General features: G+C 39.5%; 1 protein-coding gene across 11 annotated transcripts in view; it reads right to left on the bottom strand.

The window, feature by feature from the left end:
* PTPN2 (protein tyrosine phosphatase non-receptor type 2) overlaps positions 1 to 18,269 on the bottom strand; it is a 103,325-nt gene that overhangs the window by 57,873 nt on the left and 27,183 nt on the right. For all 11 annotated transcript variants that reach the window (XM_034943980.3, XM_003817879.6, XM_034943981.3 and 8 more), the window contains one exon: positions 17,592 to 17,682. In XM_034943980.3, coding sequence (XP_034799871.1) covers positions 17,592 to 17,682 — 91 coding nt within the window. The remainder of the gene's footprint in view (positions 1 to 17,591; positions 17,683 to 18,269) is intronic.

Here is an 18,269-nt window from a genome sequence, read left to right as displayed (position 1 = left end):
TCCCCAAACACATTAAGGGCAGACCCTGAAGGGCATGTGGGCTGTGCTATAGGCACAGGCTCTGGACAGGGCCCCAATGAAGTTCTTTAAAGGACTGGTATAAACACATTTGATTTTCATGAAAATAACTCTCAGCAGCATATAAGATGGACTGAACAAAGAAGAAGGCAACTTCATACACCAATACACTGAAAGCTTAATCAAGAGGTGATGAGGCCTGAATCAAGTAGTGGCGGTGGGAATGAAAAGAGTATTTCCAAGGTAGCACCATCACAACTTTGCTAATAGAGTATACATTGTTTAGGAAACATTTGGTAAGTTCAACCTTTTCCAAACAATAGTTTACTGTCCTTGAAATCATCAGTGTCTTTCAACCCATCATGATTTCAACATCCTAAACTTGACAGGACAATGTCACTAATTAAATTCTGATTCCACAAATCTCCTAATTGAAAAAGTCCTCTTTAATCTGTCCCCAAGAGTCTGCAATGAAAAGAATACCTGAGAAATGTCTTTACAAAATAGGTAAAATTCATTAGTTTGGAAAACAGACATTCTTCCTCTTTGGTAACCTGTATAAAATAAGACATACTAATCTTCACTTTAAAATAATCAGTAAGTATCTCACCATTTTTTTTTTTTTTTTGAGACGGAGTTTCACTCTTGTTGCCCAGGCTGGAGTGCAATGGTGCGATCTCAGTTCACCACAACCTCCACCTCCTGGGTTCAAGCAATTCTCCTGCCTCAGCCTCCTGAGTAGCTGGGATTACAGGCATGTGCCACCACGCCCAGCTAATTTTGTATTTTTAGCAGAGACGGGGTTTCTCCATGTTGGTCAGGCTGGTCTTGAACTCTCGACCTCAGGTGATCCACCTGACTCGGCCTCCCAAAGTGTTGGGATTACAGGAGTGAGCCACGGCGCTCAGCAGTATTGCACCATTTTCTTTGAAACTCAGACTCTCCGCTTCTAGGAGAGTTAGAGCCTAAACAAATGGAAGCTGGAGGGACTTAGGGGAAAAGATTTAACTTTCATCACATCCAAAGGCCCATGAGACACCATGCAAACAATGCGGACCAAATATCTATATTGGTGATATAGCAATAAGCATAACTAAGTAAAGTATATGAGTAATAAATGCTAAGAAAAAAGATAGAGTAACGGGACTCACAGCGCTGGGGAGAGGGGCAGGTTGCAATTCTAAACAGGGTGGTCAGGATGGGCCTTGTGGCTGACCACCCAGGTGGGTCACATGTAAGCACAGATGTGGAAGGGGTCAGTCTCACGGATATTTTAGTTAACAGTGTTCCAAGCACAGAGAACGGCAAATGACTTAAGGTGGTACATACCTAACATGTCTGAGGGACATGAAGAATGTGGCTGGAGCCACGGGGACAAAGGGGAGAGAAGCAGTCTGCAGTTTAGGTTTGGAGAGTCAAGAAATCCTGTACTGATTCATTTCTCCTAAATTTGACTGTCAGGGAAAAAGGACTGCTACTTCCATTTTCTCAGCGGGCCTACCTAGTAGAGTGTGATAACAATTTAAGTCAGCAAGTATTCAAACATTGTTTATATGATGAATTCCAGAAGATTTTCACATATTCAAATTCCTACACCTGCTAGAATTCTGTTAGAATAACAAATCACTATCAACCCATTCTGAACCATAAGCAGGAAATGAAATGACATTAACTGACTTTCTTAAGCGTAAACTAATTCGGCAGAAAGGAAAAGCACAGAAACCTTCAGGACTTCTTAGTACAGGTACCTGGAATTTTGCGACGCAGATGAAAAACATGGGTGAGGGGAGTTTGAGGGATCTAAAGATGTGGATTCTGATCTCTCTTTTGGCTCTACCAACCTACATGATTTCAGACGTAGTCATGATTTCCCAGAAAAGGGTGACTACTACTTGAGAAACACTATCAGCATCCCAGTCGCCGACAGTCCTATGATAAGGGGCACTCTGGGGTCTGTTTTCTTGTCTGTCAAAATCAGTGGCTCGAATGGACCAGTCCTTCTCGATTATTTTCACTGACAAACCCTCCTTAATACCCTAAGAGGGTATTAAAGTACAAAATTCCTTGGTAATTCCTATTTTACCTTAAACATTTAAAGGAATTTCAAAATTCTATTTGATCATGTATCTGTATTTTAATTTAGAAACAACCACACCCTCACCCCAATCCCGAGTACAGCTGACTGTCCTGGACTCCAAGCACTCCCCCACTGCACGTTTCCACAGCTCCCTCCACCCAGTGTAAGTGCTCTAGGGCAGACCAGCCCACCCAAGGTGCTGTGGCTTTTAAGAGGGGCCTCTTAGGGCAAGATTCTGATCAGCTCCTGCTGGCGGAGGGCAGCAGGAGCACCCAGGCACCCAGTAGCAGCCTTCTTGCCACAGTTAAGCTCTTTGCAGCCAGGGACACTGTCAGGCTCACCACAGAGCCCCAGCCCCACTCCTAGCAATGCGCTGTCCAGGGCCTAGTTCCAGAAGGCCATCAAACTCAGAAGCATGAAAAGACACTGCTACAATCCACAGACCTTATTTTGATTTCTCCAGTTCTACAGGCACTCATTTGTGTGTGCTCAGTTCTATGCCATTTTACCACAAACAAATTCACATGACCACCACAACACATACCTATTCCATCAGCACAAAGGTTGTGTGTGCCCCTTGGCGGCACACTCTTCCCCATTCCACCCCTAACCAGCGATCTGCTCTCCCTCTCGAGAATTCTCATCATTTCAAGAATGTTATATAAATGGAATCATGTACTATGTCATCATTGGAAACTGGATTGTTTTCACCCAGCGTAAGTCCTCTGAGAGCTACCCATGTTGTTACGTCAAGTTTCTTCCTTTTTATTGCTGAGTAGTATTCTGTGTTATGAATATACCATAGTTAACCACTTACCCACTGAAGGACATGTGGGTTGTTTCGAATCTGGGGCTACTACAAATAAAGCTGCTGTGAATATTCATGCACACACTTTTGTGTGGACATTATGACTGCATTTCTCTGGGATAAATGCCCAGGAGTGCAAGTGCTGGGTCATATAAGCTAAGTATACGTTCAGCTTTTTAAGAAACTGTCAAACTATTTTCCAGAGTGGCTATACCAGTTTACATTCCCACCACCCATATATGAGATCCAGCTTCTCTGCATTTTTAGGGTATTGTGATCTCTTTACTTTAGCTGTTTTAGTAGGTGTCTAGTGACATCCCACCACCATGATTTTAATTTGCATTTTCCTAATGGCTAATGAAGTTTTTTATATGTTCATAGGCTTATCTGCCATCTGTGTCGTATCTTTTGCCCATTTCCTAACTGGGGTTTTTGTTTCTTTTTACTGTTACATTTTGAGAGTTCTATATATAGTCCAGATCTAAGTTCTTTGTCAGATATGTGGTTTACATTTTCTCCAAGTCTGTACTCATCTTTTTGTCCTCTTAACAGGGTGTTTTGAGGAGCAAAAGTTTTTTATTTTGATTTAGTATAAATTATTGATATTTTAAATGAATTGTGCTCTAGGTGTCATAGCTAAGAACTCTTCATCTAGCCTTACATCCTGAATTTTCCCCCATTTTCTTATGAAAGCTTTTACATTATGATCCATCTATGATCTATCTTCAGTTAACTTTTGTGTAAGGTGTGAGATTTCATTTTAAATTGCTTTGCACCTTTGTCAAAAAATCAGTTCACCATATTTTTACAAGTCTATTTCTAGATTATGCTCCACTGACTTATGTATTTATCCCTCTGCCACTACCACATTGTTTTGATTACTGTGGTTATGCATTAAGTTTTAAAACTAGGTAGAGTGATTCTTCTAGTTTTTATTTTCCAAGATCATTTTAGCCATTTTATTTTAGTTCCTTTGCCTTTCCACATAAAATAATAAGCTTGTTTTTATCTACAAAAAAATCTTCCTGAAATTCTGACAGAAATTGTGTTAGATCTTTGGGAACAATTTGACACTATGAGTCACTATAGATCTATAGAACAATTTGGGGAGGACTGACTCACTATGCTAAGTCTTCCAATCCATGAACATGGTAGGCCTTTTTCATTTATTTAGGTCATCTTTTCATTTCTTTTATCCGTGTGTTTGGTGCTTTCAACATACAGGTCCTATACATATTTTGTTAGATTTATTTCAACATATTCCATTTTCTTAGAGCAACTGTAAACAACAATGTGTTTTTAATCTTGGTTTCCACGTGTTTGTTGCTAATATACAGGAATACAATTGGCTTCTGTATGCTGACCTTGTATCCCACAACCTCGTTTAACTCACTTATTAGTTCTAGGACATTGTTGGGTAGATTCTTTGCGATCTTCTACATGTCATCTGCTAATAAGGTCATTTTTATTTCTTCCCTTCCAATCTGTATGCCTTTTATTTCCTTTTCTTGACTTCATGTACTGGCTAGGATTCAGTACCTCAAGTTTATATATATTTTTAATTTGTATGTTTAAATAATTTTCAAACTTACAGAAAAATTCCAAGTACAAAGAATTTTCTTCCCAAGTCATGACAGCAAGTTGCAAACATACCTGGTTATTCCATTTTTTATCTTCTACAATGACATAATCCTACTTACTCATAGTATAGCCATCAAAATTATAAAATTAACAGTGACACTTTACTAACCCAGACACCATTCGAGTTCTACCAACTGTCCCAATAATGTCCTTTAAACAAAAGGATACAATCTGTTCTTTCATGGTATTTTTTAACCTTTTGAAACTGTAAGTCAGTTGTTTTATAGTGTTCCTCCATTTGAGTTGTCAGATATCTATTTCCCTATAGATGAGTTCAGTTTGTATATTTTTGGCATGTTCATCTCAGAAAGATGCTACGTATTCACTGCATCTTATCGGGTGGTTCAGGATTCTGACACGGTATATCTCATGACTGGTCATGACCACATATTTAAGGCTGGTGTTGGCCAGACTTCTCCAGTGTAGAGGTACTATTCCTCTTCTTATATTTAATAAGTATTTTGTAAAGGGATACTTCAAGATTATGTAAATACCTTGTTCTTCACCAAATTTTCACCCACCAACTTTAGTATCGATTTCAATATTTATTAGTTGGCAACCTATACAAAGGTAGAACTTTCCCTATCCCTCATTTATGTATTCATTTGTTTCTTTACATCAGTATAGACACATTAATTCCTATTTTATTCAATAGGTTGTAATCATTATTTATTTTCATGCTCAGATTATCCCAGGTTTGGCCAGTGGACTCAACTTGGCTTCTACATCCTTCTGATATGTCTTCATCATTTTTTGAGCATGTCTTTATGTTCTGTCACTACAAGACATTCCAGGCTATTCTTACACTTTCCCTGTCCCAGACGTGGAACCAGCCATTTCTCCAAAGCTCTATTCTCCTCCTAGTGGAGAATAAAATTTGGTATCAAAAGCTAAGCATGCCCAATGGCTAATCAGCTATTGCTGCTCTCAAGATTTCCCAGTGGACAGGGATAAGAAATATATGTATATACACATACCTATGTTCATATTTATCTGTGTATCTATACTCACTGAAAACCATGCATTCATACCTGGATACACCAATGCTAACCCAATATTACAGGCTTCTTTTTCAAGGACATTACCATCTTTGCTCACATGCCTTCCACATGTGGGCCCAACCCCAAGTGCTTTATAGATTTAATTATTCAGGGACAGAGAAAGAGAAACTTAATGATATCTTTAATACTCCCTTTACTACCCTATGACAAAACTATGTACAAAATTTTTGTCAGTCCAAAAAAAAAAAAGAGTTGCATCTGTTAAGGAATTCACAACGTAATAGGACAGAAAGGTGAATGCGGGAAATTGGTGAGAAAGCGATGAATGGGGCAAGAAATGAAGCATACAAGAAATAGATCAAAGTAATCTAATGCAACCCTCTATAATTCATTCACAAATATTCTCTAGAAGATCTGACAGTGAGAAGATCCACCCTCTGCGTGAATACCTCCAATAACAAGTGTACTAGTTCAGAGGGTTCATTTGTAGGTTTAAAACAGCTCTTAAGAGCTAATGCTAACCTGATATTCACCAGTGCTATTATTTGCTGATGAAACCTAGTTCTATATTTTGGGCTTAACACAGGATAAAGAACTCTTTTTTCCATGTAAAAGTTCAGGTATCTAAAGTCAGCTATCATGCTGCTCTGTTTAGGTTTTCTCTTTCCCTGTCTAATCAATGCTAGCTTCTTCTCTAAGAGTTCTAGTTCTTCTTCCTTGGAACCACTCCAGTGCAACAATAGCCTGCAGGAATAAATTATTAACATCATAAATAGCTTTGATTTGGCTTTGATTAAAATTAAAGTTTTTTTTTTTTTTGAGAGGAAGTTTTTTTTCGCTCTTGTTGCCCAGGCTGGAATGCAATGGCGCAATCTCGGCTCACTGTCACCTCCACCTCCCAGGTTCAAACAATTCTCCTGCCTCAGCCTCCCAAGTAGCTGGGATTACAGATGCCAGCCACCACGCCCAACTAAGTTTGTATTTTTAGTAGAGATGGGGTTTCACCATGTTGACCTCAGGTGATCCACCCACCTCGGCCTCCCAAAGTGCTGGGATTACAGGCATAAGCCACTGCACTAGGCCAAAACTGAGTATTAAAAAAAAAAAAAAAAAAAAATTGAAGATAGAACTAAAGACCCTAACAGTGAGTGAGAAAATCTTTAAGTAAAAAAGCTGTCAACAACGGATTTTGAGAAGGTAAAGCACTACACTGACATCTGGTCTTTATTTTCAAACTTTAATGGGATAAGAAAAAATGTTAGCAAATATTTACATAATAGTTACCATAAAATTTAACTTAAATCTATACTTATTCGGATTATTATTATAGAACTGAGTATTTATCTAAATCTGCTATTACTAAGAAAGATGACAAGCACTTTCTGGTAAGTTTAAAGGTTTCTTTTTAATGATTTGAAGGTCTATCATCTTATAATTCTAAGACTATCAAAATGTTTCTTAATAATTCTTTGACTTGTCTGCACATTTCTAGAGGGGTTATCTACGAAGCAATTCGTATCATCTATAGTGGTGATGGTGTTAAAATACGTCCACAATTCACTGATACTTCCTCCATCAAACTAATAAAGAGTATTAAGTACCCTCTCCTTGAACATGCATGGCCTTAGTGAGTTACTTCTCAAACGGAATGTTGTGCAAGTTGTATGTGACTTCTAAGGCTAGGTCACAAAAGGCAATGAAGCTTCTGCCTTGCTCTCTAAGAATGCTCACTCTTGAAACTCAGCTGCCTTGTGATAAAGTCCAGGTCTCATAGAGATGCCTTGTGTAGGTGTTCCTGGTGACAGCCCAGTTGAGGTCACAGTCAACAAGAGTAAAGAAGTTGCTTCTTCAAGGTGACTCCAGCCCCAGCCCCCATTTGAAATGCAATTACACAAAAGACCTTGAGCAAGAATCACCTATTTGGGGTTAGTCAACCCCTAGATTTGTGAACATAATAAATGTCTCCTATTGTTTTAAGCCACTGTTTTCGGGTGGTTTGTTATATAGCAACAGATAAAACTTTTATTCCTCTTACTGAACCTTCCTGGTTTGGCTATGAAAGTTCTATAGTGGCCTCATAAACAGATTAAAAGACAGTTAATTTATTTCTTTCCAATCCTTATGCCTTTTATTTCTCATTCTTGCTTACTGTACTAACTAGGACCTAGAGTATAAGGTCAGGGAGACAGAAGTATAATGTTAAGTAGAAGTGGTAAGAATGAACACACTTATCTTGTTCCCGATATTTTTTTAAAACAATGCTTTCATCATGTCATCATGAGTGATGTTGTTGCAGTTATCTCTTAGAAATCTTAGAAGTTCCCTTCTATTTCTAGCTTGCTATGTGTCATTTTTAATCCTCAGCAAGGACTTTAAATAATCTTTCCACACTTATTGAGATAATCATATGGCTCTTTCTCCTTTGTTACTGTGGTGAATTATAAGATAATCTAGGCCGGGTGCAGAAGCTCACGCCTGTAATCCCAGCACTTTGGGAGGCCGAGGCAGATGGATCACCTGAGGTCAGGAGCTCGAGACGAGCCTGACAAACATGGTGAAATCCCATCTCTACTGAAAATACAAAAATTAGCCGGGCATGGCGGCTAACGCCTGTAATACAAACTACTTGGGAGGCTGAGGCAGGAGAATTGCTTGAACCCGGGAGGTGGAGGTTGCAGTGAGCCGAGATCATGCCACCACACTCCAGCCTAGGCAACAAGAGCGAAACCCTGTCTCAAAAAATAAATAAATAAAAAAGATATTCTAATGTTAGCTACTCTTACATTCCTGAAATAAATTTAATGTGAACATGATGTATTATCTTTTTAATACATTGCTATATTCAGTTTGCTAATCCTTTGTTAGGATTTCTACATCTATATTCACTTGCATTATTATGAAACATACCTGTAAAACCAGCTGGCCCAGTGTTTTCTTTGTGGATTTTGTTTATTAATGTCTTTAACTGTAAGTGGACTCTTCAGACTCTACTTCTGCTTGAGTCAGTTTTGGTAAATTATGTTTTTCTAGGAATCTGTTCCATTTTTTCTAAATAATCATATTTACTGCCATAAAATTGTTGGCAGTATTCAATTCACGCTTTCTTTGTATACCTGTATTTATGTGCCCACTCTTTCTCCTGATATTGTTTATATGCACCTTCTTTCTTTCTTGTTTGATTGATCGTGCTCGATCTTGACAGAGTTGATCAGTCTTACCGAGGCTAACATTTAGTTTGGTTGGTCCCTTGTGCTGTAACTGTGATTTCTATTTCTGCTCCTTTGTTGTTGTTACTTCTTTCTGCTTTTTTTTTCTCATTCTCTTATTTTTACTCTAAATTAGGTTAGACAGCACATTAATTTTAACTTTCATCTTAAAATACTGGGCCAGGCACAGTGGCTCATGCCTGTAATCCTAGCACTTTGGAAGGCCGAGGCAGGCAGATCACTTAAGGTCAGGAGTTTGAGACCAGCCTGGCCAACATAGCGAAACCCTGTCTCTACTAAAAAACACCAAATTAGCCAGGCCTGGTGGCACGTGCCTGTACTCCCAGCTACTCGAGGGGCTGAGGCAGGAGAATTGCTTGAACTCGAGAGGCAGAGGCTGCAGTGAGCTGAGATCACACCCCTGCACTCCAGCCTAGGCAACAGAGCAAGACTCCATCTAAAAAATAATAAATAAAATATAAATATTTAAGACAATATATTTTCATTGCAGTACTATTTTAGCTGCTTTACGCAAGTTTTGATAAGCAGTATTTTATATATTGTTTATTTTTAAGTTTCCATTATAATTTTGTCTTGACCCATGATTTAGAAATGTTAAAACTTCCAAATTTATGGAAATGTTTATCTTTTTATTAATAACCTATACTTTAATTGCATTAAGATAAAAAATTATCAGCTATAAGGTAGGAATTTTTTTTTTTTGAGACAGAGTTTCGCTCTCGTTGCCCAGGCTGGAGTGCAGTGGCACAATCTTGGCTCACCGCAACCTCTGCCTCCCGGATTCAAGCAATTCTCCTGCCTCAGCCTCCTGAGTAGCTGAGATTACAGGCATGCACCACTATGCCTGGCTAATCTTTGTATTTTTAGTAGAGACGAGGTTTCTCCATGTTGGTCAGGCTGGTCTCAAACTCCCAACCTCAGGTGATCCACCTGCCTAGGCCTCCCAAAGTGCTGGGATTATAGGCGTGAGCCACAGCACCCAGCCAGGCATTCTTAAATTTTAAGATTTACTTGACAGCCTAGTCAATGGTCCATTTTTTACAAACAGACCATGTCAGTCCTAGAAAAATGTGCATTTTCTAATTGCTGGATATAGGGTTCTATGTATTTTTCTTCTTATATTAAGGTTAATAATATTATATAAATCTATTTCTTTACAAATATCTTGTCTTATTAAGAAGCCCATGAAGATGGATTTGTCAATTTCTCCCCAAAATTCTATTCATTTTTGCTTAATACATCTTGGGGCTACTTTATTAGCTGCATACAAATCTCAGAGCTGATACTGACATCTGCATTCAAAGTAGTTATGCCATTTGCTAAGATCATGCAGGGAGCATGCCGAAAGCATAGAAGTTTTCCCTTCCTTCTTCCCCCTCTAGTAACTCATTTAAAAAGTATGTTTATTTGAGAATCTTTTTGTTTTGTAGAGCAACAAACCATGGACTATGTAACCTGACACTACCAGAATCATGAGTCTCTGTGTTAATTTCCTTTAAAATCTGACTGTTTCACATGGATGAACCTTGAGGACAGTATGTCAAATGAAATAAACCAGTCGCAGAAAGACAAATACTGCATGATTACACATATATTCAGTGTCTAAAGTAATCAAACTCATAGAAAGCAGAATGCTGGCTGCCAGGGGCTGGGGGAAGAGGAAGATAGGGAGTTTTTCAATGGATTTAGAGTTTCAGTTATACAAGATGGAAAAGTTCCAGAAATCTATTGTACAACAATGTGCATACAGTTAACAATACTGTTAATATACACCTACAAGAAATTTATGGTATGGGTTTTTAACACACACACACACACACACACACACACACACACACACACACACACACACACAGATTGTTTCATGGCCAGTGAAAAGACATGACAGTTGACTCAATTGCTGGCACTCCCTTTTAGACCAAATAGTAAACTGGGATTTCTACCTGTACTGCAAATAGGAAGATCTCAAAATTTGGTGGTAGTCTCTAATAGTATAAAGACATTTCCCAAAGTAACCATTACAAGCTACTCTCTTTTCAAACAACCAAGTTCTTGTCCATCTCTTCTACAATGTCTCACAGTTAACTGAGACAACTGAGGCATCTCTAGGTTGTAGCGATTAAACGAAGATTATGGACCTCTTCAAATCCTTTCAATTTTCTTCCTTTTTTGAGACAAGGTCTCACATTGCTCAGGCTGGAGTGCAGTGGCACAATCACAGCTCACTGTAGCCTCGAATTCCTGGGCTCAAGCGATCCTCCCTCCTCGGCCTCCCAAAGCGTTGGGACTACAAGCATGAGCTGCTGCACCCAGCCCAAATTCTTTCTAATTTAAAATATCCTTTTTCCTTTATGTTTCTCGGATTCAGAACTCCAAATGTAGTTTCCATATGTCAGTCTGAGGAGTGGTGCCATAGTGAGTGTAAAAGAATCATGTTAAGATTGTTTAAAAATAAACATTTCCAGACTGGCTGAATCCAAATCTAGAAAAGAAAGATCTGGGACTCTGAATTTTTAAAAAATTCTTTTTCCATTCCCCTTTATTTACCTCGTTCAGGCTACCATTCTTTTTCTTAAAAGCCATCCCTGCCTCCTTGGGCAGAGCCTCTTCTCAGCTCCATCAACGCACTGTCGTATCTTACAATATCTGTAACATGCTTATGTGTTAATCTCCTCAAGTATACCATAAATTACTCGATATGTAGCATAGTATCAAACATGTAGCTGGTTTTCAACAAATGTTTTCTGAACCAAATCAACAACTGTCAAGTACTATGTATAGAAATGCATTTAAAAAAATTTTTAGAGACAGTCTTACTCTGTCACCCAAGCTGGAGTGCACTGGTGCCATTGCAACTCACTGCAGCTTCGAATTAGTGGTCTCAAGTGATCCTCCTGCCCCAGCCTCCCAAATAGCTGGGACTACAGGCATGCATCACCACGTCCCAGCTAATTTTAAAAAAGTTCTGTGTAGAGATGGGGTCTCACTATGTTGCCCAGGCTGGTCTCAAACTCCTGGCCTTAAGCAATCCTCCTACCTCAGCTTTCCAAAGTGTTGGGATTATAAGCATGAGCCACAGCACCCAGCCAGAAACACATTTTTAAATGACATAATGACTATCAGTTGGAAAAGGTACATCAACACCATCCCAGCTTTTAAAAAATACACATTCCTGAGCCCCTCTGGACTTAGTGAACGAGAACCACCACCTCCACTGGATGAGAATACCACTCACGGGAAAGAGGTTGTTGAGCTGGTATTTGCAGAAGGAGAACTTTGATTGAGATGGGTCAGAGAGAGGAGGGGAAGAATATTTCAAAAAGGGAATGACATATTTGAAGCCACTGAGGTATTAAAAACCAGTCACACTAGAAGAACTCCAAGTGATTCAGTTTTACTGAAATGAATAATTTCTAGGAAAATGGGTAGAAAAGATTTAGAGAGGTGTGTAAAAGGGTCAATCTCCAAAAAGCCCAGTATGATAATGCTAAAGAAGTTTAACATTTTCATAAAAATTGTGCAGCACTATTAGAGAGGAGAGTGGAAAACACACTTGCATTATACAAAGATTACTCCAGATACCATGAAAATGGACTGAAGTGGGAACAGAAGGGAAACAAGGAGATGGGTTTGGAGGCTACTGTAACGACGAGGAAAAGCGTAGTAGGGCCTGAACCAAGCCAATGTGAACAGAGAAGAAAACAGATTTGAAATACATTATGGAGGCTGAGAACGGTGCCTCACACCTGTAATCCCAACACATCAGGAGGTCGGGGCAGGTGGACTACATGAGTCCAGGAGTTTGAGACTAGCCTGGGCAACATGACGAAACCCCATCTCTACAAAAAATCTAAAAAACTAGCTCAGCATGGTGGCATGCACCTGTAGTCCCAGCTACTCAGGAGGCTGAGGTGGGAGGATCACCTGAGCCTGGGAGGTGGAGGTTGCAGTGAGCCGAGACGGTGCCACTGCACTCCAGCCTGAGTGACAGAGCCAGACCCTGTCTTGAAAAAAAAAAAAAAAAAAAGAAAAAAGAAAAAGAAACAGAAATACATCATGGAAATGGAAATTAGTATTACTCAGTGACGTGGGAAATCAATGAGGGAAGAATCTGTTTCTGGCTTCAGAAAATGTGTAAATAATGGCACCACTTATAAACATGGGGAAAAGGAGAAAAGGCAGGTGTGGGACTAAGGCCAGTGAAGTGTGTCAGGGAGGAACACTCACTCACTGTATACTGAGTCTGAGGTGGCTACAGGACACCCAGACAGAGATGATGACTTGGATACACAGACCTGTAGACAGAAAACTCCAAGACTGCAGATGAGATTCGGGGTTATAAGCAGAGATGGAAACTAGGCCCACAGCAGATGAGATCATTCATCCAAGTGTTACAGTGAGAAGGAGAGAGAAACAGACTCCTGAAGAAATAAAGGCAAAGTGAGGAGGAGACACCCTGAAAATAGGGGAGGGGCCAAAGAGGAAAATCAGAAAAATTACGGGGTTAGGAAAAAAGGCACGGTCGGCTGGGCACAGTGGCTCACACTTGTAATCCTAGTACTTTGAGAGGCCGAGGTGGGCCAATCACTTGAGATCAGGAGTTCGAGACCAGCCCGGCCAACATGGTGAAACCCTGTTTCTACTAAAATTACAAAAATTAGCCAGGCGTCGTGGCTCCCAGCTACTCGGGAGGCTGAAGCAGGAGAATAATGTCAAAAGTCACAGAGAAGGAAACCAGTGGAAAGTCTCTCATTGCATTTGACAACTACAGCTACACTGCTTTTAGAATAAGTTTCAGTGGGGAGGCTGGAGAAGAAGCATAGGCTGAAGTGTGCATGGTGGGGAGGGTGGAGAGACAAATGGCACATTGATTCTTTTAAGCCTGTTTACAGGTAAGAAATGTCCATCCATGTAGGTAAGAAAGGAAGTAGGGGCTGGGGTAGGATATAAGGGTTGAGACAAAAGACAGCGAACCACATTTATACTAAAGAGAAGAAGTTATGAGATAGAAAGAGGCTGAAAACACACAAAAAGCAGTGATGACGAAGAGCAGGGTCCATGAGGAGGATGGGGACGAAGGATTCGGCTAGGACAGTGGGAGGGGAGGCTTCTCTCCTGGGACTTTAGGGAAGGATAGGTGCAAAAGAAAGTGAGTTTCCAGGTGATAGAACATGAAGCTAAGGTGGTGTTTCCTGATTTTTACAATTTTTATCTGTAGAATTGAAAGCAGGACAATATCCTGAGCATGGTGAGGAGCTCTGAGAGATGATTTACTCGGTGCAGAGCTGGAGCAGGGTGGCAGTGGGGCAGACGAGGGCATGAGGACAGCAAGGCAACCCCAAGCCCACCTAACACTGGAGTCCACCCAAGGCACACACTCATTTGCCCAAAGGGCAGAGAGGACGAATGACTGATTTTTCCTAAGTTGGAGCTTCACAAAATGGTGGAATTAAAAAATCCAGAGTTATTTTTTAAATATAAAAACAACAAGAAAGTTATTAATAGTTAGGTTAGAGGACAAAGTAATATGCTTCACTACATTTTTTAATCGAAATTTCAATTCAATACATTTCCAACTTCACAATACATGAAAAAGTCAACTAAAGATCCTGCTGAAGTCAAAGAGCAGGTACAGTGGGAGTAAGCAAGTGAAAGCTGGAATGACAGAAAGTAGCCCTCAAGGCAGCAGAGTTTCAGATTTCAGAGGTGAAGATGACTAAAGGTCAATGTCAGCGGAGCTGAACAGGTCTAGGAACTCTAGCGCAATGAGCCGTAGTTCTTTCCCAGAGACATGAAGTCACCCAGGATGAGGAAGGTGGGAAGGAGAGGGTAAGGAGAAAGACAGTCAATGACTGAAGTCAGGAGAGGAGAGGTGCCAAGGCGGTGTGGGGATGTGCTGGCCAGCACAAGCCTTGGAAGAGATCATTTCCATTTGCAGGCTGAAGCGTATTGGCTCAGACTAGAAAATCCTGTGGCTACGTGAGAAGCAAGAATGAGCAGTCTCTTTCTGAGAGATCAGGAGAACATGGCTTACTAGGGAGGCATGTGTGGGGAGGGAGGGGGCAAAGAAGAAGAAGAGTAAGGAGAACATGCACTGGGGGCTGCTCCCAGCAGAGCACAGCTCCAGAGGACAACAACTGCATGGTCCGCAGGAGGGAAGCTTGGTTCTCTCAAGGCTAAGTGCTTTTCAATGAGAAGGCATACAGGAAGAGCCTGGTCCCAATGATGACGGAGGGAGGCCTGATAACGCACATTTTAAAGAGTCTCCCTGCAGCCTTCAACTGCAGGTATACAACGTAAGTCTAAAAGTTGAGGAGACAAATCATAAGAGTTTTATTGATGTATATACTTGAGGATAACTTAAGTTGCAAATGTTTTTACTTTAAAATAAAATATCTCAATTCCAGTTAAAATAAAATTATCAGCTGGGCATGGTGGCTCATGACTGTAATCCCAGCACTTTGGGAGACTGAAGCAGGCGGATCACTTGAGGTAAGGAGTTCAAGACCAGCCTGGCCAACATGGTGAAACTCCATCTCTACTAAAAATACAAAAATAAGCTGGGCGTGGTGGTGCACACCTGTAATCCCAGCTACTCGGGAGGCTGAGGCAGGAGAATCGCTTGAATCCAGGAGGCAGGGGTTTGCAGTGAGCCAAGATCATGCCACTGCACTCCAGCCTGTGTAACAGAGTGAGACACCCTCTCAAAAAAAAAAAAAAAAAAAAAATCCCATTTAGATCAATTCGATAAAACTAATTAGGGGACTCAAATGTAGTGTAGTGCATCCAATAATTGCAATTACAACAAATATATAAAAATTAAAGGCAACACCAGGTTAGGGAAGGAGGATGCAAGCAAGGAGACTGTGGCCCCAGAAAGGCAGTGCAAGTGACCCTGTGATGGGAATGCTCCACTGGTTTGCATCTAGACTGTGGTGGTGATCCCAGGAATCTACACGTGATAAAACTGCACAGAACTTACACACACACACAAACAAGTGCATGTAAAACTGGTGAAACCTGGATGGACTGTATTGTTTCAGGTTCCCAGATGTGATATTGGACTGTAGTTATGCAAGATGTTACCACTGGGGGAAACTAGGTGAGGGGTATACTCGATCTTTCTGTATTATTTCTCACAACTGCATCCAAATCTACAATTTTCAAAATCAGAAGTTTTTAAAAAATTAAACGCATCAAAGCAAGGTGTACAACTGGAAAATACTGTCTTCAAAACTCATGGTAACATTAGAGAATTATTCTCTGTAGCTCAGTGATTCTCAATCAGAGATTTGGAGGCAGGGGAAGGGCACCTAAGTATCAGAATTACTGCCCACACCCGCTATTCCCTGAACGCACACCCACACTGGAACTGCCACCGTGATGAGCCACCTGTTTCGGAGGAAGTGGGTCAAATCTTCAAGTGTGCTGCAACTGAAGAAAATGGAAAACCACTCTTCTAGCTACTTGTCTTTAAGAAAACTTCTAACTGGTAGTAAAGAAAAAAGCATGTAAGAGAAACATAGTATTTAATAGTAATTTATAACAAACATGAAAGATTTTCAGAGACTGCTTCTCATTTGATTTGCCCAAAATCAGCCAATACACCCTTCTTGGAAATGTATTTGGTCAACATAAGAAAAACATTCTATTCATGTAAGAATAAAAATAAGGATTTTTTTCCAGTAACTGATGGATTTTTCAGTGGTACATCCAGACCCTAAATATCTTATGTATAACCAATGACTACAATGTATATAAAGGTATACAGTCTGTGTCCTTGAACAGAGTGAAATGGTTCAACCTACACAGGAGATCTTAGCAGGCAGCACCATACCCTAGTTAACAGGCGAACAACCAGTAACAAGCAAAAACCAGAACGTGATCAATCTGATACTGTTTTTCAAGTCCCTACCAACAAGGAGCCCTAAAGAGAAAACCTATGTTTAGCCCACTAAAGTCAAACATAGGGAAACATGCTGAAGCAGGAAGGAGGCCCAATTTAATATCTGAATAAGCTGCATGAATCAGAACAAAAAATAAAATCACTGCATGATGAATACACCAAAGAACTCTAGTATTATAATTGTTCACACAATTGTGTGCATGTGTGTGTGTATACATCATAATCTAAATGTCCAACAACGGGGAACTTATGCAAAAGAGTGGTATATCCAAAGCCACTGTCAAAGCAATTAAAAATTGTGTTTATAATTAAAAAAAAAGTTTACAATGTACTGCTAAGAAAAGAGCTACAAATGAGTATGTGGCAAGATTCTAATTTTCCGTTTAAAATATATGTTTATTTTTAAAAACTCCAAAGAATATAAACCCAAGTTATTATTTATTTTTAAATAAGTTTGTTCCTTATACTTTTCTCTGTTTTCTAAGTTTTCTACAGCGAGTACATACTACTCTTATAACTTGGGGAAGGAAAAAAACCAAACTACACCAATAACTATTTTATGCAAAACTTACAAAGGCCATGGAATGATATGAAAAGGAAATACATATGGATATTATATAGACATCTATAATTACAATTATTTTAAAGAAAGAAAAACTGTGCATAAGAAAAACACGTTGTGGGAAATACACCAAAATAATGGTGCCTATGTTTGAAGGATGAAATAATTATGGGTAATTATTTTTCCTTCTACTATTCTACACCTTTAAATTCTTAAAGAATGTGTCTTACGTAAATAGGAAAAAAATTACTGTATTTATCAACACTGACCCCCAAGCCCTCCTTTTCACTACATCCTGCCTCCTAAAACAAACCAAAAAATACACATGCACACAAACCCATAAGTACTTACATGGGCTTACATCTCTGTATCTGTTTCGATTTCTGTTTTCTGGAAACTTGGCCACTCTATGAGGATAGTCATGGGACTCATTTCGAATTTCCTTAAAATAACAAAAATATGTTTTAATATCCCTCTTAAATTCTCCACAGCAAAACTTATCTTCCCAGCCAGTGTAAAATAACATGAAGCACTTATGATATGCCAAGTACTATGGAAAGCACATTGTTTACATCAATTAATCATTTAATCCTCACAATACTAATGGAAACGATTTTCTTCCCCATTTTATTTGTGAGGGATGAAAGGCTTTCAAAGGTTAAAAATCCACCAAAGATCCCATAGCTAGTAAGTGGCAGTCCCAGGATTGAACCAAGGTCCTTCAGATGCCAAAGTCTGTGCTCTAGATCTGTTTACTTACTGCTAATTAGGCTCTATTCAACACCTACAAGCAAGCATCAAACACTTTATGAAGCAGAATTAATGCAAGGGAGGTATCTATGGTCAGCCACATCATATTCAAATTCTGACTAAAACTCACAGCATCTACCTAAATTTTGGAGTTTCTACCTGAAAATATTTATTTCTTCATGTTCATGCTATTTAACTGTTACTTTATTTTGAACCCAGAAATATCCTCAAATTTTATTTCTATCACGTTTGTCATTACTTCTCCTTAAAAAAAAAAAT

This window comes from Pan paniscus, chromosome 17 (assembly GCF_029289425.2).
Source record: "Pan paniscus chromosome 17, NHGRI_mPanPan1-v2.0_pri, whole genome shotgun sequence".
Lineage (NCBI taxonomy): Eukaryota > Metazoa > Chordata > Mammalia > Primates > Hominidae > Pan > Pan paniscus.
The sequence above is the reverse complement of the archived record's forward strand: the minus strand, read 5'-3'. Positions and strand labels throughout refer to the sequence as shown.